The sequence below is a fragment of the Neolamprologus brichardi genome, chromosome 11, assembly GCF_056152115.1.
Source record: "Neolamprologus brichardi isolate AB-2024 chromosome 11, ASM5615211v1, whole genome shotgun sequence".
Lineage (NCBI taxonomy): Eukaryota > Metazoa > Chordata > Actinopteri > Cichliformes > Cichlidae > Neolamprologus > Neolamprologus brichardi.
Window position 1 is genome coordinate 15,439,151 of NC_142114.1, and position 23,895 is coordinate 15,463,045.

General features: G+C 42.0%; 1 protein-coding gene across 2 annotated transcripts; it reads left to right on the forward strand.

Moving 5' to 3' along the window:
• Positions 1 to 699: 699 nt before the first annotated feature.
• Positions 700 to 23,891, forward strand: crot (carnitine O-octanoyltransferase). Of its 2 annotated transcripts, none has more exons than XM_035912315.2 (17): positions 700 to 861; positions 1,672 to 1,796; positions 7,537 to 7,661; positions 7,773 to 7,954; positions 8,053 to 8,177; positions 8,290 to 8,398; positions 11,047 to 11,140; positions 11,259 to 11,384; positions 11,498 to 11,599; positions 11,675 to 11,758; positions 11,847 to 11,954; positions 13,424 to 13,554; positions 21,306 to 21,429; positions 21,517 to 21,595; positions 22,045 to 22,138; positions 22,346 to 22,465; positions 22,751 to 23,891. In XM_035912315.2, the coding sequence occupies exons 2-17, from the start codon at positions 1,682 to 1,684 to the stop codon at positions 22,869 to 22,871; spliced, it is 1,839 nt and encodes a 612-aa protein (XP_035768208.2). In that variant the 5' UTR covers positions 700 to 861; positions 1,672 to 1,681; the 3' UTR covers positions 22,872 to 23,891. The 2 variants fall into 2 exon arrangements, with proteins under 2 accessions (XP_035768208.2, XP_006801341.2); XM_006801278.3 differs by having other exon boundaries at positions 701 to 865.
• Positions 23,892 to 23,895: the final 4 nt, after the last annotated feature.

Below are 23,895 nucleotides of genomic sequence, written 5' to 3' on the forward strand. Positions count from 1 at the left end.
CTGACTGTGGAGGCCGTTTGAGTACAGTGAACTCATTGTCACGTTCAAGAAACCAGCTTAAGATTAATTTAGTTTTGTGACACAGTCCATTATCCTGCTGGATCCATGCTTTCATGTTGTTTCATTAGACCAGCCAATGTTTTTCCAGTCATCAGTTGTCTAATTTTGGTGAGTCTGTGCAGACTATAAACTATGTTTCCTCAGTTTCTTGTTCATAGCTGACAGGAGCGGCATCTCGTTTGGTCTTCTGCAGCTGAAGCTCATCTGCATTTAGAGATGCTCTTCTGCATGCAGTTGTTATTGCAGTTACAGTAGAGATGGCTGTGTCGGAAAATCCCAGTAGATCTGCATTTCCTGAAACACTGAGACCAGCCCATCTGGGATCAAGAACCACACCACATTTAAAATCGCTTAAATCACCTTTCCCCCTCATTCTGATGCTCGCTTTGAACTCCAGCAGTTCCTTTTGTTCACGTCAACGATGCTTTGAGGTGCAGTGTGATTGGCTGATTAGATAAACAGGTGCACCTAATAAAGTATCCGCTGAAAGGTGTGGGTTCATGTATTTTTCAGGCCTAATCTTTCTAAAGTTTTAGGTTGTTGCCACACACTGCCTGCCTGACCTCACCCTTCAAAGCCCCTTTATTGTTTCACTCATAAGTAATTCAAGCCAGGGCAATTGCCCGCGCATGCGCAGTGAGCTGTTCCGGGCTGGCTTGAGTCTATGGTTTAGTGGGGTAAAGGTGAAGGGCTACAGCTGCAGTCCAGCACAACAACTGAACGGCTGCTACACCGGCTTATATAAGAAACCAAACCCGCACAAGTTCACAACATTTCCGCTGAAAGCCTACAGAGCCCGCGGTAGGTGAGTAACGGGAGCTAACAGTCCAGGTTTACAGTGCAGTTAAAGTAAGCTAACGAGCTGCTCCTCTACTGTTGTTTGCGTTCGCACTCGACATTAACGCCGACAGGGGCGAGACGAGCGAGTGCACCTTATCAGCTCAGTGTTACCCGCTAATTAAGTGTTTATTGTAAACAGTTTGGTCGTTTGCACTAACAGGTCTCTGCCCGAGTACGGAGAGGTAGGAGTTTAATAGTTTTAATGTGGTGCTGATAGCTGAGCTCAGGATTTGCTGAGCCTTGTTCAGAAACATGTCAAAGCTGTCACTGTCTGTGACACAGTATGCAACTGCTCATGTTTGAGACTTGCGCAGTGCAAGCCTTACTGTTGTTTTAAATCTGTTACCCAAGGCAATAAATAATATGAGTGTTTTTAACTGGAAGTAATGATGAATGCACTTTCAGCATTGTCAGCTTATTATCCCGGTGTTGCTGCTTTAAGTACTAGATAAGGTGGTTGTTGAAGGTAAAATGCTATGAAATGCACAGTTTAAATGTTTTACAATGATTTTTTTTTTAAATGTCATAAACCACAAAAGCTTCATGTGTTCAAAGCAAAACCAGTCATAATCACAGGGTCTTCAAATGGTTTATAGTGCTGTTATTTTTCAGTATTAAAACAAATATATAACTGCTTTTAAATAAAAAAAAAACAGAGTAATTAGTGTTATCAAGGTTTGTCTATTGTATAAGTCCCCACCCTGGTATATCAGTGATATAAAGCGTGGAAAGGCTCTGCTTTATATCACTGTAATGTTTCTTTTGTGACAGGGGGAAAGAAATGGCAAATCAGCTGTCTCAGTCTCTGCCGGAGCAGACCTTTCAGTACCAAAACAGTCTGCCGCCCCTGCCTGTGCCCTCACTGCAGAGCAGCCTTTCCAAGTACCTGGATGCAGGTAGGATGTCTCCTGTCATCAAGTTAGTCGGTTTCCAGGCTTTTGTAAATATTTGTCATGTGAACTTTCAAAGTCCGTATGTCTTATCTGTTTGAAACTTGTCTGTGTCATAGGTGCAGTCTGTGTTTCACCAAAACAAACACCAAAGATGATACAATATTAGGACTAAACACTGAACTAGAGCAAAAACAGTCATACCGTACCCCAGTTTTATATTTGTTTACTGCCTGATTTTTGAGCATTTTTAATTTACATAGTGAAAAATCTTTTATGAAGTTAGTTTTCTCATTTTTTTCCTGCTCCAATTAAAAACAAACAAACATGTAAATAACGTTTGTAAAGCATGTTGTTGCAGTGCTGAGATCCACTTACTACTTTTAAGGCATCGAGTTTTATGAATATTCTGCTGGTTTCTATAAATAAAAAATAAATAATCAATTTATAACTCTTATTTAAACTGGATTAGTGGTGGTTGTGTATACGTTTGTGCAAACCTCCACACAGTAGATCATATTAGGATCAATATAGCATGTGTGTTCATTTTCTTATTTAAAATGTCTTGTTTTATACATTTTTGCAATAGTTTGTTTTTAGCTCATTTATGTGAGCATTCCAGCATAATTTATAGTCAAACTGTTGGTTTCATACACTCATTAAACTTAAATTAAACTTTGTGCACCCCTGAGCCTCTGACAATGGCTGTAAATGCTAAACAGTTATGGCAAAATGTCTGTGAAACCTGCTGAATCAAAGCTGAAGCTGTTACATTTTCATTGTTTAATTTGAAATCCACTCTTGTGGTGTGCAGAATTGTGTCATTTTCTAAAAGCTTAAGGATTTAACTGTAGCAGGAATCATGCAGGTGTTATCAGATATATGTGTGAATGTTTTAGAACAAGTTTATATGCGCTCAGTCAAACCATTAGAAACACCTATAAACACATATATGAGTATTTTCTGTATCCATCCATCCACCCAACCATTTTCCATGTTCTGTATCTGGGTGACGGGAGCTGCAGTCTAAGCAGAGAGGCAGCGAGACCTCCCCTCTCCCCTGACACCTTCTCCAGCTCATTTGGATGTTCCCAAGCCAACTCAGATATATAATCTGTCCAGCATGTCCTATATCGGCCCTGGGGTCTCCCTTCTAGTGGGACATTTACAAAACACTTCACCAAGGAGTCGCAGGAGGTATGTTGGTCAGATACCTCAGTTGACTGGAGCAGCAGTCGAGTCCCTATCTGTTTTGACTTCTGCTTGGGAGTGATAAAGAAGTGGGTCTGGTTTTTCCAACAAAAGTCCCTGCAGGTGTGAGAGCTGGTGGAAGATGATGTTTTCCAAGTGTGGAGCCATTCCTCTTCAGTAATAACAATGTTCAGTCCCTTTACTCTGCGCTGTTTAGCATAGTTTGTTTTGTCCTTATTCATTGTTACAATACTACGGTACAGCCGACTTACTAGACCATTTCTATTCCCTAAGTTTTAAGCATCCATGAATATCTGGATAACATTAGGGACTTTATTTGGACACAGACCTTTAATTTTTTTAGAAAAGTAAATCACAAAGCTGCAAATATCTGTTAAAATCATGTTTATCCTACTTATGTTTCTGACACATCTCCTTAAAACTACACAAATGCCACCTCTTGGCAATTCAAGATATAGATGTAATACTGCAGTAAACCCACTGTCTGCATCTTATGTCTTGTAATGGTGGCTTAAAAACAGGATTATAGGCAGGCCACCTTAATAATTTGATCTCTTTTTGCAGTTCCTAAGGATTGGCCACTTTCACCCACGCTTAAAAGAAAAAATGTCACCCACTGACTTACTGTTTTGGAGATTTCTCCTTCTTTTTCTATCCAGCCAAGTAATGATTATGTTGGTGTGTTCAGCGGAGATAATTCTGTTGTCCTGCGTCGATCCAAATATTGATAGTATCGATACCAACGCTGGTACTGGTAACAGGTCAATGATGGCATGATTGTTGTGCATTATCTTGTTGTTGTGGAAAGTAAAAATCACTGATTTACTGGTCATTAAAATGTGTCCAGAATTTGCAAATTGATGTTGATTCATCTCATAAATCATGACATGCTGCACTCCACAAAATAAGCTGCCTTTATGGGATAATTATAGCTTATTAATTATGGATCACTTGATATTGAATACTAAAATTACACTAGTACTCTGAGCTCCTCATGACTGAACTCCTCATGCTGACTCAAAGTTAGAGGCAAGCCACCCTTCAGAAAAAGCTCATTTCCACCTCTTGTATGTGCAATCTCATTCTTTCGGTCACTACACAGAGCTCACTTTGCTGTCTTTGGTTTCCATCTCTACACTGGTTGTGAGGAGGATTAGAAGGACTTCCACTAATAGAAGTGGAAATTCTACAAAGCGGCCACATTTTGTTTTCGTTACTCTCTCAACCAGCTGTTTAATGTGATCAGCCTGAGCTTTTCCAGCAGTCAGCACGTATGCAACTCAGTCAAACAGCTGGATTTAGGTTAGGTTTGTTTGGGGTTTATTGCCCTGCTTTTACCTTTAACATCAGTCAGAATTTCACATTTCTGCTGATCATCATCATCATCATCAACTTTATTTATAAAGCACTTTAAAACAACCACAGCTGACACAAAGTGCTGTACATTGGAACTGTAAAATAAAATTACATGAGATATAAATAAAAACCAAATAAAAGAAGAGTGAAATCTTTAATTAAATAACTACTTCAATTAAAAGAGAAACTAAGTCTCACTGAGGTTAAAAGCCAAGGAATAAAAGTGGGTATTAAGACGTGATTTAAAAGTGGACAGTGAAGGGGCCTCTCTAACGTGCATGGGCAAATTATTCCATAATTTTGGAGCCACGATAGAGAAGGCCCTGTCCCCTCTGAGCTTCCTCCTGGATCTCGGTACCTCCAGGAGCAGCTGGTCAGCTGACCTGAGAGACCGACAGGTTATGTGGGGATGAAGAAGCTCAGAGAGGTAAGGCGGGGCAAGACTGTGGAGGCATTTAAAAACAAACATAAGAATTTTAAAATTAACTCTAAAAGACACAGGCAGCCAGTGCAGAGAGGCTAGCACGGGGGTTATATGCTCTCTTTTTCGAGTTCCTGTTAGGAGTCGTGCAGCTGCATTTTGAACCAGCTGCAGACGTGAGAGCAATGACTGACTGACCCCCCAAGGCTCGCAAAATTTCAAAATCTCTGGTAGCCCTTCGGGCAGGCATTCTTCTGTTTTTGGTAGCCCAAAATAAATTTAAGTAGCCCGAATAAAAAAGAAAGCAATTTTTTAATGTTTTGTTTCCGTTACAGTATTATACATTAAAGTATAATATTGTAACGGAAACAAAAAATAATCAAAAAAATTGTTAAAATACAAATCACAACAACTGTATAAAAATTACAACCATCAACTCAAATACTTGGTTCAAATTGAACAGAAATTTCTATGAACTTGTAAGAACTGTGTAGGACATGAATCTGTCTGTGTCAGATCCTGAATCTGAAATTTCCACTGAAGTCACGGGTAAGAAGTAAGTGGAACCAAGATCTAGGCCATTTGCTTTTTGATGTTTGCAAAGGCTGCTAAATTTTGCCAATGGTAGTTCACTCTTTGCATTATAGCACACTGTTCTAAACAGCTTTTTCAGGAGTTCTTGTTGTGCTTGGTTTACTTTGTTTTTTTGCAATTGCCGTTTGTTCTGGGAAAGATACTGCAGACTGGGCAATAATGCATTTCTTGCATTTCTCATGGGTCCTGATGGGGTCTTTCTTAAAATTACTGGTCCCAGTAACAAAGGCGCTTATCGACTCAGAAATCAAATGATACTCACAACACACCTGGCAGAACATTGTTATTTAGCTTGTCATATTCCAGCCACAGAAATTCTTTTGTCCATGAAACCAAATAAGCTGCGCTTTCTTATAGCCTCATAGTCTGATTTGTCATAATTTTTCCGTTTTGTGGTAGGCTTTTCTTTGGCTGCCCCTTCTTCACCCTGACCCGTCTTATTTGGCTGAGCAGAACTAAAATACCTGCGTAAATCCTGCTGCTTTTACACACGTACTTACATAACGGTCAGCGATTCTTTGTGCACTCAACCTCTCATATGTTTAAGCTTGCTGCGAGAGATTTCACTTGTCGCGTTTGAATAGTAAGCTAATGAATGATAAGACGATGTCAGAGGAATTGGTGCGCAATTAATCGTCACTCACCAATCAGTGCTGCTGCTCTCTACACACCGTTCGCGCGATCGCAAAATGAAAGTGAAAGCAAAAAGCAAGCGCAAATTCAAACGTGATTTCAATATGTCACATATTGACAGTGACTCATCGATGCCAATGACATAATTACTCAGCTACATTGGCGAAAGAATGTAAAAGCATAGACATATATTTTCCTTCCTATGATAGCCCGACGGGCAGGGGGTGAGTTAGATTTTGGTAGCCCGACTGGAAAAATCGCTAGCCCCGGGACGTCGGGCTAGCGATTTTGCGAGCCCTGCCCCCACATAAAGTGAGTTACAGTAGTCCAGGCGGGAAGAAATAAAAGCATGGATCACTGTTTGAAGGTGCTGCCTCGAAAGAAAAGATTTTACTCTTGCCAGTCGCCTTAAATGATAAAAACTGGACTTCACCACTGCTCTGATTTGGTTGTCCAATTTAAAATCACTGTCCAATAACTGTCCGATAACTCGAACCATAATTTTTCACCTTATTTTCTCAGGGTGGTCCTGCCTAAAGTTTATGGACACTTCAAACCATTTTACATCAGGAGCCACATACAGCTCACTTTGATCTTATGTGGGTCAGACGTGACCCACATAAGATCAAACATACGTCAGTGTAAAGAAGTTTAACTACACATTTAATTGCTGAGATGTTTTAATATAAGACAAAGGAGCAATTTCAATAGTATCTGTTAGTTTTTCTACATTATGTAGTAAATGAATGAAATCTGTCAGCAGGACTGGGCTTAAATTTAAGTTGTAAATGTAATATTTAATTACTTTGGTATAGCATGAACGCCCATGGGGTATTTCGTTATCAGTAGGAAAAGCTGTAAAACTTGTAAAAATACCGTTGAAGGTCCAAACTTTTATGTTCTGTTTTATGTCCTTGACATTTTCCTAAGCCATCCAGTGGGCTAGATTGGAGTCTTTGCCCGGCCAGTTCTGGCCCCCGGGCCTTATGTTTGACACCCCTGCTTTAAACAATGTTAAAATGTTTCAGACTGACGGTCTGAAAGTAACAATGAGTCTTCAGTTTCTCTTTCATGACCAATTTGTCTAATAACATTGATTGAAAGAGTAGCATGACTGTTTCTTTTTCCCTCCCCGCTGTCACCAAGTGATTTGATTGTTGTGATTTAGCGGTATATAAATAAAGTTGAATTAAATTGAATAGGACTTTTTCTTTGTACCAAAGGCTAAAGAAATCATTAGTAAGATAACTTTATTAGTGTGCCGGAAGTGTGAATGAAAAACAAAGCACTCTAGCTTTGTTGGCACATTTGTGTCTCTGCATCATTTCATGTGTTTCATTTGTATATTTTCTGCTCGTTCTGCTGTAAAGTAAAAAAAACAAAAAGACAAAGAATCCTTTGAATAAACAGGTGCGATCAGTCTTGTTGTTTTTGAAAGCAGTTACTACATCAAAACAAAATGACCAGAAGCTGGCGCCCTTGTTTAACAGAGGGACTAATCTTCCATGTTTTCACTTTATTGTGCTTCAGTTCGTCCGTTCGCCTCTGAGAAAGACTTTAAAGCTACGGAGGAGACTGTGAGGAAATTCCAAGCGGGTGTTGGCCAGGAGCTGCACAAGAAACTCCTCCAGAGAGCCAAGACAAAGAAGAACTGGGTGTGTGTTTGAGAAGATATAAAAGCCTTGTTTTTGTCTTTAGCGTCTCCTCTTTAGTTACAAGTGTGATGCAGTTGACTGTTTGATGTTTTTGTTTGCTTTGACCTCTAGCTGGAAGAATGGTGGTTGGACACAGCGTATCTGGAGTTGCGCATCCACTCTCAGCTCAATGTGAACTTTGGTGGCCCAGCACCCTACCTGGAGCACTGCTGGCCACCTGCAGAGGGAACTTACCTGCAGAGGGCCAGTATTATCACATGGCACACACTGCAGTACTGGAACCTGCTTCGCACGTAAGACGGGCACACTCGCATGTATGAAAGCTGTGTTTTAGGATGTGTTGCTCTGTCTTTTTTACATTTAAATATCTTTCCGTCACTGCTTATTTTAGAGAGAGGCTGGCTCCTCAGAAAGCAGGGAAAACGCCGTTGGACATGGACCAGTTCAGAATGCTCTTCTGCACCTGTAAAGTACCCGGAGTGAAGAAAGACACCATCCGAAACTACTTCAAGACAGGTAGAATAAACTCTGCTCTTCTCTTTGCCGCAAACTTACCTGCAGCACTTTGACCCGTTTTCTCTGCTTGCTTGTCACCCTTGTGTAACGTGCATGCTGTGCTGTGTCACAGAGCGTGAGGGTCCATGCCCCTCCCATTTGGTAGTGATGTGCCGGGGGAGGATATTCACATTTGATGCACTTTGTGATGGAGAAATCCTCACTCCTCCAGAAATTCTCAGGTAAAGATTAAACGCACTTGAGAGTAAAACCCAATTAGAAACCTTGTATCCAGACTAAACAGACTGAAGGCCTTTACACAGTTAGTGCAGCCAAAAAGCGACACAATTCTGAATGTCTCAGATTCATACTTGTTGTGTAGCGTATATACAAACAGAAGTGTTGTGTTTTTAGATGTTTCAGGATGTCAGGGGGGCAATTTTATCTCAGAGCCAGAGCAGCATCTAGCTGTGTGTCTGAGATAAAATAGTATTATTGCACTATGTGTACTTTCAGCTTTGAACTGTGAGCACAGTGTTCTGATTGGTCAGATCTGTGTATTCACATGTAAAACATCTGAAAAATCAAGTTTGGTTCAAAATGAAAAGCCATATTAAGAATTAGTGAATCCAAAAAATAATTTTTATACACAAAATATTTGCTCATATTTTACATATCCGGCATTTGTAAGCCTCAACAGAACCAGTAGCAAAAGAAAGAGGACATAACTCTTTCAAGAGAAAGAGTTAAAAAAAATAATAACAATATTATAAAGCTTGTTGACCAGTATTCCTCTACGTAGCCCAAAGAGCTCTTCTGCCTCAGCTGAGGAGCAGGGAGGGTGTGGTCACATTTGGATAACATGGCAGCTTGCTTCTCTTTCTTTGCATCCCTCCTACAGAGAGAGGAGAGAGGGACAGAGAGTTGCAAAGATGGAGGAAATATTTTAGCAGAAGTATTTATGACACTCTATATTTATGTAGAAGTAAACAAGTAGAACTATTAAAGAAAAGCGCCTCGTCATCAGAAAATTTCTACTGTTTTTTATTTATCGTCTTGATGCATTCTCAATCATCCAGGAAAGTAAATCTCCAAAAGTTGATTCTGTTCATCTGGACATAGCGTTTTGTGGGAGAAACATTTCGTCACTCATCCAAGTGACTTCTTCAGTCTCAGCTGACTGCAGGTTTCCCCAAATCTTATAAACAGTACATTTACATAATGATAATGAGCCCACTGAGGAACAATGGGCTGGGAGGTCAGTTCCTTAATCTTAATTATGCAAATTCTCATGACCATTGATCAACAACCACTGACCAAAACCTACTGATCAAAGGCCACTGATCAATGGCCATGAGTACCATTCACAGAGAGTTGGGGAATGGCTGCAATCACAGCATTGTAAGATGGCAAAAGATGTCCCCTCCTCGATTCAGAGATGGTCTTTCCCTTTTCACGTAAATGGCCTCCTTGACTCTCCGCTCAAACCAGCGTTCCTCCCTGTCCAGGATGTGTACATCCTCATCCTTGAAAGAGTGTCCACTGGCCTGTAGGTGTAAATAGACTGCCGAGTCCTGGCCTGACGTGGTAGCTCTGAGCTACCTAAGATTAAGGAACTGACCTCCCAGCCCATTGTTCCTCAGTGGGCTGGTCTCAGTCATTATGCCAATGTACTGTTTATAAGATTGGGGAAACCAGAAGTGACTTGGGTGAGTGATGAAATGTTTCTCCCACAAAACTCTACGTCCAGATGAACAGAATCAACTTTAGGAGGTTTTTTATTTATTTATTTATTTATTTTTACCACCGTAAGAAAAGGCTTTAAGGTACAGTAAGAAAAAAAAAAAAAGCACACGAAACCTGAAATTATGCTATCAATTTGCCTTCTTCATATGCTACAGGTTTACAGCATAGTGTACTTGTACAGTGTGTCCACCAGGGGGCTGTTTCACATGCATAAACATATAAAACATGGACAGAACCATTGTGATGTCACCCACTGGGTTTGGACTTTAGCGCTGGTTTGGTTTTTCGAGTCAGAGGTTATAGTACGGATGCTAAGGGCTAGTATCGGACTTACCCAAACTGAGGCACAGACTTCTTGGATGATCAGTATCGTAGAGCGAGCAGTAATATTAGTTAGAGAATCTATTTAAAATGTTCCAAAAAAAGAAAAAAAAATCATTTTTTTCTCCATTTGATTATATAGCACCAATCCACACCAACGTTTGACTTGACTTTGTGCTTTTATATTGAAATAAGTCTCAACTATCAGTTGATTCCCTTTGAGGAAGCACTTGGCAACAGTTGTGACCTCCAGCAGAACCAGGCAAGCTGAAAAACGTAGCCCCTTTAGTCTCACGCAGCAGACTAGTGCTTGTTTGGATGAACCAATCAGCTTTCTTGATGCGTTGGTCAGCGCAACACACTGCTGAGATAAGTTAGGGGTGTATACCATTTCCTTTCTGCTTCAGTTTCAAGAAGATCCCCAGTATGCAGGAGGTTCATTTCATTTCATTTCATTTAAGCTGAAGTCTGTTTATGTTTAGTGTCGTTTGGCTTTTTTCAGGTTACATAAAACATACAGAAGTCTAAAATATTTATTTTGTCTGTTTTACATATTAAAGTGTTTTATTTTCGTTATTTACACTTTTAATGTAACAGAGTGCTTAAACATAAGCTGCTTGAGTCTTTTGGAGTTTCATGCAGCAAAAACCTCCGTCATGACTGCTAGCTACAGTTAACTGGCTCATCATTATGGGCTCAGCAGTCCACACTCATCGCCTAATCATCCATTCATTTTCCTCCAGATGTCCTGTATAATTTGGTTAAAGCTGCAGAGTGAAGAGCAAACAAGGCTGATGCAGCATGTGTTTGTTTACCTTTTCAGGCAGCTGAGCTATGTGAAGGAGCGCTGTGACTCAGAACCTGAGGGAGACGGCGTGGCTGTGCTCACCTCAGAGGAGAGGACTCGCTGGGCAAAGGTAGGGGTGCTCATGTTTGGAGGATTTTTAAAAAAAAAAAGTGAATATAGTTTGTGAAGAAGGTCTCATGTTATTGTGGCGTATCTCATGATTAGCGCTTTGTTTACTTTCACTGCAGGCCAGAGAGCATCTTATAAGCATCGATCCACACAATAACACCATCCTAGAAACCATCCAGAGCAGCTTGTTCGTCATTTCTCTGGATGAAGTGAAACCCTACTCTACCCCAGAGAACTACTCAAATGTACGGACTGCACAGATCTAAAATATGACTCGCTATTTAAATCATGAGAAAGAGTTGTGTCTGATTTACTTGTTTATTTATTTTCTTTCCAAATTTTGTACTTTTGAGTTCAGATGACCGCAGAAGCTCTCACCGGCAACCCCACCATCCGCTGGGGTGACAAATCGTACAACTCAGTCGTGTTCTCAGATGGCACGTTCGGATCCAATTGTGATGTGAGTGGCAGTGAAACATGCAGTCCAACCAAAATCAGCTGTTTTAATACATTAAAAACTCGACTTGTTTCGCAGCATGCGCCGTATGATGCTATGGTCCTGGTGTCTATGTGCTGGTATTTGGACCAGCAGCTCAAAGCTACAGAGGGCAAATGGAAGGTAAACACTTGACGGTGCACATCGTGTCAAACATTTCCTGACTATTCTTTTTATTTTTCTGACACACATGCATGTCTGGGATTTTCAGGGCTCTGATGCAGTCAGACCGGTGTCCTTCCCCGAGGAGCTGATGTTCACTATGGATGAAAAAGTCATTGGCGATATCAGTAATGCCAAAAAGCAATACATCGAGTCGGTGAGCTATCGTTAATAGAATAGAATAACAGAATAGGCACGTTTCCATGAACTTGCTGGAAAACACATAATTCTGTCAAGGAAAGATGTGAAAACACATTTACAGATACCTAATAGAATAGCATAGAAAAGCCACTTTATGGTCATTCAGAAGTTATATCAGAGCAAAGATTCAGCGCTTTTACTCGCCATCAGACTGCACAACATGAATCTAACATAAAATAAATAAATATAAATATAAAGATATGAAATATAAAAAAGGATCTAGAATATAGTCAAGTAAGAATATAATAAAATTGTATCTTTATATATGGATAAAATATTATTAGGGGGGAAAAACTGTACAGGAACTTAGGAAAAAAGCTTTTTTCACCCCGTATAGCAGCAGAAAAACAGCATACATCCACGACCCCAGACATAAAAAAGCTCTGCCGTGGAACGTCAACAAGTCGTGGAACGTCTTAAGAAAAGATGAGTGTAGCGTTAAAAGAACTGCTCCTACCCTGAGGAATGTAGTATGAAGGAAGTTCAACACCTAAAACCCCACACGGAGATAAATAAAAAAGGGTCTTTTCACACGTCATGTGACTCCTCTTTCAACCCACACAAAATGATCCCTTTGAGAACCGCCCGCTTCAATCAGATACATTATCAGAGGATGGTAATAAAAGGGTAAAAAAATACAGTAAGATGTAACACGTGCAGATTAATGCTGGTGAAAATCCTTAATCAAAAAATGTCTAAGTTTCAGTTTGTTTTAATGCTCCTGGTGCTGCTGTTTATTTGTGACATGACAGCTACAGATTAGAGATATGAAACTTGATTAGAGACTTGGAAATCACTTCAGTTTGGTGTAGATCAAAGTGAAATGAATTTTATTGATTGAACAGCTTTTCATGTTGTGTGTCCTCTGTTCTTAGCTGCAGATTAGAGTCAAGCGTGATAACCTTTATACATTTCAGTTATTGTCTTAAAGTCAGGTTTCAGCGACAGTGTGATGCACAGTTTGAACTGCTGTGTCTTTACAGCGGGATGTAATTCTTGATGTTATTAAGGTACAGTTTAACGAGCACATATAAAAACCTGAGAAAACACACGCACACAGGACACTCCTCTGAACAGCCTAATAGTACGAGAGTGGATGTTGTTGAGCTGTTCCTGCTGTGGTGAAACTAAAATCCTCCATAGATTAACTGCAAACACTGAATCTGTGATGCAAGGTTAGGATTGAAATTTGAAAAAAGTCACATTTGAAATAGTTGTGCAGCCTTTTTTCCACTGATTTTATTTTCCTGCAGAAGAAAATCTGATTGAGTTAAAATCCATGTGGCTGAACAATGAAAACATATTAGAAGCACAGCAGCGGAAACATAAGATGGGAAATTGATTATTTGCAGGCATCATCAGTCATGCTGATGTTTGCTTTGTGTTCCAGAGCATCTAACCATTCGTTCTCTCTCGGTTTTCCAGGTACAAGACCTCCAGGTTGTGTGCTATGCTTTCACAGCATTTGGTAAATCCGCCATCAAACAGAAGACGCTCCATCCAGACACTTTTGTTCAGCTGGCGATGCAGCTGGCCTACTACAGACTGCACAAGAAGTAAGCTGTGGTTAAGTGTAACCACGGTGACTTCTGTTCCCACTTCCGCTAGTCCCTTTATTGTGGCGGGAATGAACCCCATATAACTTCCGGGTCAATCAGCTGCATCTTCCCTGCTTCCCTGGCTGCTGTTGTCCCTGTGGTTGGCGTACTTGTCAGATATTGACAAATTTTACATTGCATACTAGTTGACAGCGTGCAATAACCCGGCCGATTCATTCATCTTTACACTACCTCACAATCGACTCAACGGTCAGGTTTTTTTCCCCGCGATCAGCCCTGATCAGCGCGGGATGGCGAGCCACCCAACCACCGCTATGTTGCGGTAGGAATCATAAACCTATGGACTGAATTACAAAAGCTGTTGTCACGTGACCTATCACAGGTCCATGGAACTGAACCAAATCTCATGCTGGACTAAACCTCGTCCCACCTCCTTTTGGAACATGATAAGCTGTTTTGTATTGTTAGCGTTATTTTGTTTGTGATATATTATACATATATATATATTTTTTTTTTGTATATCTGTCTCTATATTTATCATAACAAACACAATATATATATATTTTTGAGCTCTACTTTTGGTTTCCTGTGTTTTCTTCACACACTCAGGCTCCATAGTCGAGACTACTTCTGAGAGCTCAGTGTCTATGTAGCTGCAGTCAGGCGCCCTGGTCCAGGCAACCGCGTTACAAGTGGCGAGCCAGCCAGGAGCCTTTGTGTGTGAATATTTTGGGGTCACGAACACAACTTTTCTTTACTTAATTGCTTCGTTTTAGTTGAAAATCAGAAATGGATTCAGTTGCACTTTCCGGCATAAATATATCACAGTCTGTGATGATCTCCGGTGTGTCTAACACAAAAGCTGATACCGAAATACTTGATTACTTGCGTACTTATGGTAATCTTAAGCGTCATTTTTACGTAAATGATCCTGCGAGTACTTTCTTTAAAAACCTGATCGCTGAGTTTGTGGATACCTCTGCTTTTACAACTCTAGAGCCGCTTCTGCCTTACACCCACTGTTCTAAACTTGTTGCCGACCTTGTCTTCCGCGTCACAGCTTTGGCCTGTGAGTACGCCGCCACAGAGGACAGCAGCAGTCCCCCTCCCAACTACCTCAAGGAGCTCAGGCATATTGCTGATCGTAGCGGGCACCGGTTTGAAGATGTCTTGAAGACAGTAATGGGGCAGATTGGTCAACATTTGCATGACGCAGGAGCAGGTGATAATGGAAAAAGTGAATATGATGAGGAAAATGGAGCAGACGAGGACATTGGCGTAGAGGAAGAAGAAAGGGAACTGGAGCGGCAGAAACTGTCTTCACCTCCTACCAGACAGGTTTCCACTGACCAGCAGGGGGCACGACCTCGTCAGAGCCAGACTGGACCAGCTCCAAGAGTATCACTCACGGCACATGATCTCAACCCACCACAAATACAAAGGGTTGTTGTTGAGCATGTGGTCCGAAACCCAGACATAAGCGCCACAACTTCACTACGTCTCCGTGCTTTTTCAGGAAGGATTCCTAAGCCAAGTAGTGAAGCAGATTTTGAATCATGGCGTTCCCAAATTGATCTACTGCTCGCCGACCCCAGTTTGTCAGCTCTATACGTCACCAGACGTATCATAGAGAGCCTGTTGTCACCTGCTGCTGATTTGGTTAAGGGTCTAGGTCCCAACACATTGCCTGCAGTCATACTCAGTGTACTTGACTCAGCTTTTGGAACAGTGCAAGATGGTGAAGAATTGTATGCTCAATATTTAAATATTCTCCAAAATCCAGGTGAACGACCATCCGCTTACCTCCAAAGACTGCAGCTCACCCTCAGCACTGTTGTAAAGCAAGGAGGCCTTGCAGTTGCTGACATGGATAAACATCTGCTGAAGCAGTTTTGTCGTGGGTGTTGGGATAACACTATACTAACCAAATTACAATTAGAACAGCAAAAGGACAGCCCACCACCTTTCTCTGACTTATTGTTGTCGTTACGGACAGAAGAAGACAGACAAATTGCTAAGGAGTCACTTATGAAAAAATACATCGGTTCATCAAAACAAAAAGCAAACATCCAATCCCAAAGTACTTGTTCTTGTGGGCACTCAACAGCCAATGAAGAGCTAAAAGAAATGAAAAAACAACTCCAAACCCTCCAACAGCAAATGTCCCAACTTTTGTCCCGAAAAAGTCCAACCGAGTCAAAGTTTAAGCCACAACAAAACAAGACCTGTCATTCTTCACCTCAGTCAAATACCAAACCCAAGCCATGGTACTGTTTTAACTGTGGAGAAGATGGCCATGTTTCTTCCACCTGCAACAACAGAGCAAACCCCAGTCTCGTTGAACAGAAAAAGAAACAACTAAGGAAAAAACAGCAAGAATGGGATGCTAGAAATACTTCATCTTTAAACTAGAAGGAGCTTCTGCGGTGGGACACACAGGAGCTGCGTGCACTAACAGTCCCAGAAACCACAAGAGAGTTCCATTGCTGCCAAAAGGGCTGGTGGGGACCAAAAGCACAGGACAAATTCAAATCAAGGGCGACCATTTCAGCTGTCTTCTTGATTCTGGCTCTCAGGTTACTACCATTCCTTATTTCTTCTATAATACTTATCTTTCAGACCATCCAATCAAACCATTAAATGATCTGTTGGAAATAGAAGGAGCAAATGGACAAGCCGTACCTTACCTGGGATACATCGAGATTAACATGACGTTCCCAGCTGATTTTCTTGGTTCATCTATTAATGTTGATACACTTGCTCTTGTCGTGCCTGACGTCCAGCAATCACACCCAATGATACTTGTTGGTACCAACACTCTTGACGTTGCGTACAGCAAACACTGTGATACCCACTCTGAGCAGTCATTCCTGCCAACTGGTTCCGGTTACATTGCAGTTTATAAAATCCTCCAGTGTCGCCATGTCCGGAATTCAAATGACCAGTATGCTCCTGTGATCTTGAAGTCAGACCAACCACATACCATTACTGCCGGCCAAACCACTGTCCTTGAGGGATCCCTGGTCACAAGGCTATTCCAAGGCGAGAAAGCGGTTATTCTGGAATACCCCACCTCCAGTTCTCTGCCTGGTGGACTCCTGGTAAAAACCTGCCTTGTGGACTTACCTAAATGTCGGCCATGTTTTCTGCCTGTTGTAGTAAGTAATGAGTCTGACCATGAAATCCATATTCCAGCTCGAGCTATTATTGCAGAAATCAGCGCCCTCCAGGAAGTCATCTCCAAAGAGCAACACATGCATTATTCAGATCCGTCGACAGAGTCATTACCTCCATCTCAACCAAAATACAACTTTGGAGATTCCCCTTTGACTCCAGACTGGAAAGAACGCATTGTTCATAAACTCAACAGTATTCCTGAAGTATTTGCCAAACACGATCTGGATTTCGGCAGGACCGACAAAGTTAAACACCAAATCAAATTGTCTGATCCAACTCCTTTCAAGCAAAGACCACGACCAATTCACCCTCAAGATCTTGATGCTGTAAGGAAACACCTGCAGGAACTTCTTGACTCTGGCGTTATCAGAGAATCAGACTCCCCATTTGCCTCTCCAATTGTGGTTGCACGTAAAAAGAACGGCAGTGTACGTCTTTGTATTGACTACCGCAAACTCAATCTGCAAACAATCAAAGATGCTTATGCTCTGCCCAAATTGGAAGACACCTTCTCCGCACTTGCAGGATCAAAGTGGTTCACGGTGCTAGACCTCAAGTCGGGATACTACCAAATTGAAATGGAGGAGAAGGATAAAGCAAAGACTGCCTTTGTCTGCCCATTAGGATTTTGGGAATTTAATCGGATGCCACAGGGGATTACTAATGCACCAAGCACATTCCAACGGCTAATGGAAAAATGCATGGGAGAATTGAATCTAAAAGAAGTCCTGGTTTTCATTGACGATCTCATTGTTTTTGCACCAACTCTTGAGGAACATGAAGCTCGCCTGATGAACGTTCTCACCAGACTGAAAGATTTTGGCTTGAAGCTTTCACTTGAGAAATGCATGTTCTTCCAGACATCTGTGAAGTATCTGGGCCATGTAGTGTCCCAGGCTGGTGTTGAAACTGATCCGGACAAGATTTCCACACTCACCTCTTGGCCAGTGCCGAAAAACTTGAAGGAATTAAGATCTTTCCTTGGTTTTGCTGGGTACTACAGACGTTTTGTCCAGGGGTATTCAGCCATTGTCAAGCCGTTGCATGATCTCACTGCTGGTTATCCACCTTCCCAGAGGAAGCTGAGACGAACAGTAAAGCCAGAGAATTACCTCAACCCCAAAGAGCCATTTGGAGGACGATGGACGCAAATGTGTCAACAAGCTTTTGAGTCCATTATTGACAACCTAACTTCTGCCCCAGTTCTGGCATTTGCTGATCCCAGAAAACCATACACACTCCACACTGATGCCAGTGCCACAGGTCTTGGTGCAGTGCTGTATCAAGAGCAGGATGGAAAAAACAGAGTTGTAGCATATGCCAGCAGAGGTCTTTCCCAGAGTGAGTCAAAGTATCCCGCCCACAAATTGGAGTTTCTTGCTTTGAAATGGGCGGTGACTGAAAAATTCCACGACTATCTTTATGGTGCTCAGTTTACAGTTGTGACCGACAGCAACCCATTAACCTACCTCTTATCATCAGCAAAACTTGACGCTACCGGTTACAGATGGCTTTCAGCTTTGTCCACTTTCACCTTCAAATTAATCTACAGAGCAGGAAAGCAGAACTCGGATGCTGATGGTCTGTCTCGCCGACCTCATGGTGGATTGTCTGATGATCCTCTGTCACAGAAAGAACGTGAGCGAATCTGGAGATTCGCATGGCAACATCTCAATGAACCAGATCTTGTCTCTATTGACCAGCATACCATCAACGCAGTTTGTGACCGTCATCTGGTGTACAGTTCAAGCACTGATCCTGATCTTGCGCTGGTGTTATCCATGTCTGTCAATGTCAACAGTCTGCCTGACAGTTTCACGGACGATATCCAGTTCACCTCCATGGTACTCCCCCAAATCTCAACAGCTGACCTTGCAGACAAACAACGCCTTGACCCTGTCATTCGGCATGTCATAGCTCAGCTTGAGCGAGGAGAGTCACCACCGCCATTCCTGAGGGAAGAACTTCCCGAACTACCTCTATTACTGCGAGAAGTAAATAAACTGGAGCTCCATAACACCCTTCTCGTCAGGAAGAGACAAGTGGGAAGTGACTTCACATACCAGCTAGTGCTACCCGAGGAATATCGACCAGTTGTACTACACCACCTACACGATCAAATGGGTCACATGGGAATTGACAGAACGCTGGACTTGGTCCGTTCCCGGTTTTATTGGCCTAAGATGACTAGTGATGTGGTCAATAAAATAAGACACTGCGAAAGATGCGTGAGACGCAAATCCCCATCTGAACGAGCCGCACCTCTGGTCAATATCAAAACCTCTCATCCCATGGAACTGGTGTGTATGGATTTTCTCTCTGTGGAACCAGATCGTGGAGTCAAAGACATACTTGTCATAACTGACCATTTCACAAAATATGCCATTGCTGTGCCAACACCAAACCAGAAGGCCAGGACTGTTGCCAAATGTTTATGGGACAACTTTCTTGTGCATTATGGTATCCCAGAACGCTTGCACAGTGACCAAGGCCCTGACTTTGAATCCAGAATCATCCGAGAGCTTTGTGAAATGGCTGGGATCCACAAAATAAGAACCACTCCATACCATCCAAGAAGCAATCCTGTTGAACGGTTTAACCGAACATTACTGGATATGCTAGGAACACTGACAGCTCAACAGAAATCTCATTGGAAAGATTTCGTAAAACCCCTGGTGCATGCATACAATTGCACAAGAAATGATGTTACAGGTTTCTCACCATATGAGCTTATGTTTGGCCGCCAACCTCGCTTACCGGTGGACTTGGCCTTTGGACTACCCCATGCCAAAGAAGGAACAACATCCCACACACAATATGTGGAGAAACTAAAGTCCCACCTGGAAGAAAGTTACAAGCTGGCCATCGAAAACTCAGAAAAGGTGATGAAACGTAACAAAAACAGATTTGATAAAAATGTCACTGCGTCACAGCTGAATGTTGGAGACAGAGTTCTTGTAAGGAATGTGCGGCTAAGAGGCAAACACAAGCTTGCAGATAAATGGGAGTCATCTGTGTACATTGTAGTGAAGAAAGCCGGCACTCTTCCTGTGTATACAGTTCGACCCGAAGGCCAAGACAAGCCCCTGCGAACTTTACATCGAGACCTCCTACTGCCCTGTGGGTATTTACCACCTTCTGAAAAGGACATGCTTACTAAGCAGAAGAGAAAAATGCCTGCCTTACCTGTGTCTCATGTACATGCTGATGATGATGATGACAATGACGAAGAAGAACCCATCTCATACCTACCTGTTCCTGTCTGGGCTGAACCTGTTACCTTCACAACAACCATTGACTTACCCAATACTCCGCAACCTGTTCCAGTTATCAACCAGCCAGACGTCCCTGTAGTATTGGCTACAGAGGAAGAGAACGCTATTCTCTCAGAGGAACCTATACTTGTACCTGTTGAAGAGGAACAAGTCATTGATAACGTAACATTGGAAGCTGGCTCTGTGCCAGTTACTCTTGCTGAAACTTCTCCCGATGAAGAAAGTCTGTCTGCCGATTCAGAAGCATCCAGAAATAACTTGTCACAACACTCACCTACTGAATCAGAACCTCTCAGTCCTGAGGCAGAACCACCCTTGAGGCACTCAACCCGCGCCAGGAATCCTCCTGATCGGCTGCAGTACATCAAGCCTGGTAAGCCTCTGTTAAAGAGCGTTCAGACCTTTCTGCATGGGTTAAGTTCTGTCTTCTCCTTCGCTCTTCAAGACGATGAAGAAGAGGAGACGATGCCTTCGCACCCCAGCCAACCAGTCATTCGCTGCCAGCCTAGTCCATGTACGAGGACGTCCATGAGATTAGGAGGGGAGAGTGTAACCACGGTGACTTCTGTTCCCACTTCCGCTAGTCCCTTTATTGTGGCGGGAATGAACCCCATATAACTTCCGGGTCAATCAGCTGCATCTTCCCTGCTTCCCTGGCTGCTGTTGTCCCTGTGGTTGGCGTACTTGTCAGATATTGACAAATTTTACATTGCATACTAGTTGACAGCGTGCAATAACCCGGCCGATTCATTCATCTTTACACTACCTCACAATCGACTCAACGGTCAGGTTTTTTTCCCCGCGATCAGCCCTGATCAGCGCGGGATGGCGAGCCACCCAACCACCGCTATGTTGCGGTAGGAATCATAAACCTATGGACTGAATTACAAAAGCTGTTGTCACGTGACCTATCACAGGTCCATGGAACTGAACCAAATCTCATGCTGGACTAAACCTCGTCCCACCTCCTTTTGGAACATGATAAGCTGTTTTGTATTGTTAGCGTTATTTTGTTTGTGATATATTATACATATATATTTTTTTATTTGTATATCTGTCTCTATATTTATCATAACAAACACAATATATATATATTTTTGAGCTCTACTTTTGGTTTCCTGTGTTTTCTTCACACACTCAGGCTCCATAGTCGAGACTACTTCTGAGAGCTCAGTGTCTATGTAGCTGCAGTCAGGCGCCCTGGTCCAGGCAACCGCGTTACATAAGCACACACTTTTATTATCATTATTGGCAGTGACATTCGTGGCCCTGAAGGTGTCCTCTTTCCTCTTACAGGCCAGGAAGTTGTTATGAGACGGCAATGACGCGCAGGTTTTATCATGGCAGGACTGAGACGATGCGCCCCTGCACCCAGGAGGCTGTGAATTGGTGTAAAACCATGACAGACCCCACATGCAATGTGAGTGTGTGACAGTATTTGGGAAAATCACAGAAAAGCAGGAGAGAAGAAGCAATCTCATATTCGACCTAAACGTTTTCCTCTCAGGATGGCGTCAGGAGGAAGGCCATGCTGCAAGCCTTCAGTAGACACAACGACCTGATGGCTGAAGCACAGGAAGGACAAGGTTAGTTTACTTTGTGATTCCTGCTTTGTGCTTTTTCCTGACTACACTTGGCCCTGTAGGGTGAAGTGTCCCGTTTTAGTCTCAGATTTGAGGTGCAGCTACAAGCAGTGTGCAAAATAGAGATGTAGGGCCAAAGTATCATCAATAAAACAATGACTTTGATCACTGGTAGTTTTGTTTCTGATATTAAACTTGTTGGCTTAATTTTTGTTTGCCTGATTGAGCAAAATGGAGCTGCTCCATCCCCCACTGGACTCTTCTGAGCCAGTAAAAATCTGCTTTAGTTCAACATCTACATTTATCTGTTGTACAAAATCGTTCAGCCCGTCAGCTTCCCTGTGTAGGACTTGCGGGCTGAACCAAGGCTGCTGACATCAGAAAGAACCATATTTGTAGTCTCTTTGAGTTTTTATGCCCTACTTCATGCGGTCATGTGATATTGTTGCCAGGTTTTGACAGGCATCTTCTGGGGCTGTATCTTATTGCCAAGGAGGAGGGACGTCCAACCCCAGAATTATTTATGGATCCCCTTTACACAAAGAGGTACGCCACCCAGAGCTGATTTATCACATGAAAGTAGTAAATTAAATTTCGGCTCTACTAGTTTATAATGTATGATCTATTCAAAATAATTTAATTAAATATTAAATCCTAGAATGTTACAGTGCAGTATCCAGAAATCTGCTTCTCCATAATAGCTGCTGCAGAGCATTAGGTTTCTGTCTGTGACTGTTGTGTTTATGTCTGCAGTGGCGGTGGGGGTAACTTCGTGCTGTCGTCCAGTCTGGTGGGCTACACTACAGTTCTGGGGGCTGTGGCTCCCATGGTGCACCATGGCTACGGCTTCTTTTACCGCATCAGGGATGACAGGTGAGCACATGAAACGCGCTTTCACTGACCTGAAAACCTGTGTGTGGGTTTTTGATGAACCTGTGCTGCATATGTAAGATTTGCCAGTTCTGTAGAATTTATAAAAAGCAAGCTAAAGATGTATACACTTACTGGACACTTTATTAGGTACACCTTGCAAATACTGTGTAGCACCCAGGTTTACCTGCACAACTGTCTTAATTCTTCATGACAGACTCAAGGTGCTGGAAACATTCCTGAGATTTTCAGTAGCTGTATTCAGATCTCCACTCCTCTTTCTTCTAGGATTGTGATCTCCATGTCAGCGTGGAAATCCTGCCATGAGACTGATGCTCCATCACTGTTCAATAGCTTCAGTAGCTGCCTGCATGAGATGCTCCACTTAGCCACCACTTCTCAGCTATAAACCTACTTAAGCAGGGAAACAGGATAATTTAATGTCCATGTTGTACCACAGAGAGCCTGTTTTAAATATCAATGCACTTGTAGTTCTACTCAATGGTGACAGCTAGATCAGCACGAATCAATGCAAAGGTGCAGAATCTGTACCTGATATTTTTTTTAATGTAAACGTAAATTACTCAAGATTTTGTAGTTATTAACATTGCGTAAACTGTTCTTTTGGGTGTGTACTTTTTTTCCCCTCTTTCTTCCTGATTCAACGCTCGTTTTTATTTTGACTATATAGTTTGAAATCCTGACAGTATTATTCCACATTTTAAGATAAAATGTTAACCGCTAAGTGGCTAACGACTCCTGTTCGCCTTAGTTTTCACTGTGAAAAAGCTCTTTTCCAGTAACCGTAGAAAAGAGCTGTTAGGCTGAGTAAAGTTAAACACTACTGAATTGTAACAACTGTAGGGAAGCTCGTTTCTGAAGCTTTTGCAGAGTTAATTCAACATTTCTACTTCACTCTAAAAGAACCTGAAATTTGTACTAATGGATGGCAGAAACAAGCTTCTACTGACTATTATTTAGACAAATATTTGATCGTCTTGTCAAAACAGTGCCTACAGATAAAGGAAATGCACTTGAATACCACAAGAGGACGTGAATGTACCCCATCACATGAAGTGCACACACTGAGCTAATTTAAACTCATTAAAAGAGAGAAGTAGGCACGACTCGTGTAAGTTTGTTAAAGCCAAGGTTTGACTTCCAGTTTCTCCAGGTACCAATTCCTTCTACACACTATGCAGCTTTGTTTTTAATTTCATGTCCAAATGTTGGTGATTGTGTTTACTTTGGGTTTCAAAGAGTGGCTGACGTAAAAATCTGTTGAAACACTTTCTACATTTGGAGCCTCACACCAACGGGATTATTGCTTTGATAAGGTGAAATTTCACTGTGATTGTACCACTTTGAGGGAAGCTGTAGTCAATTTTTTGGTCAAATTTTCTGAGAATAAAGTTCAAAGATATCCACACTTG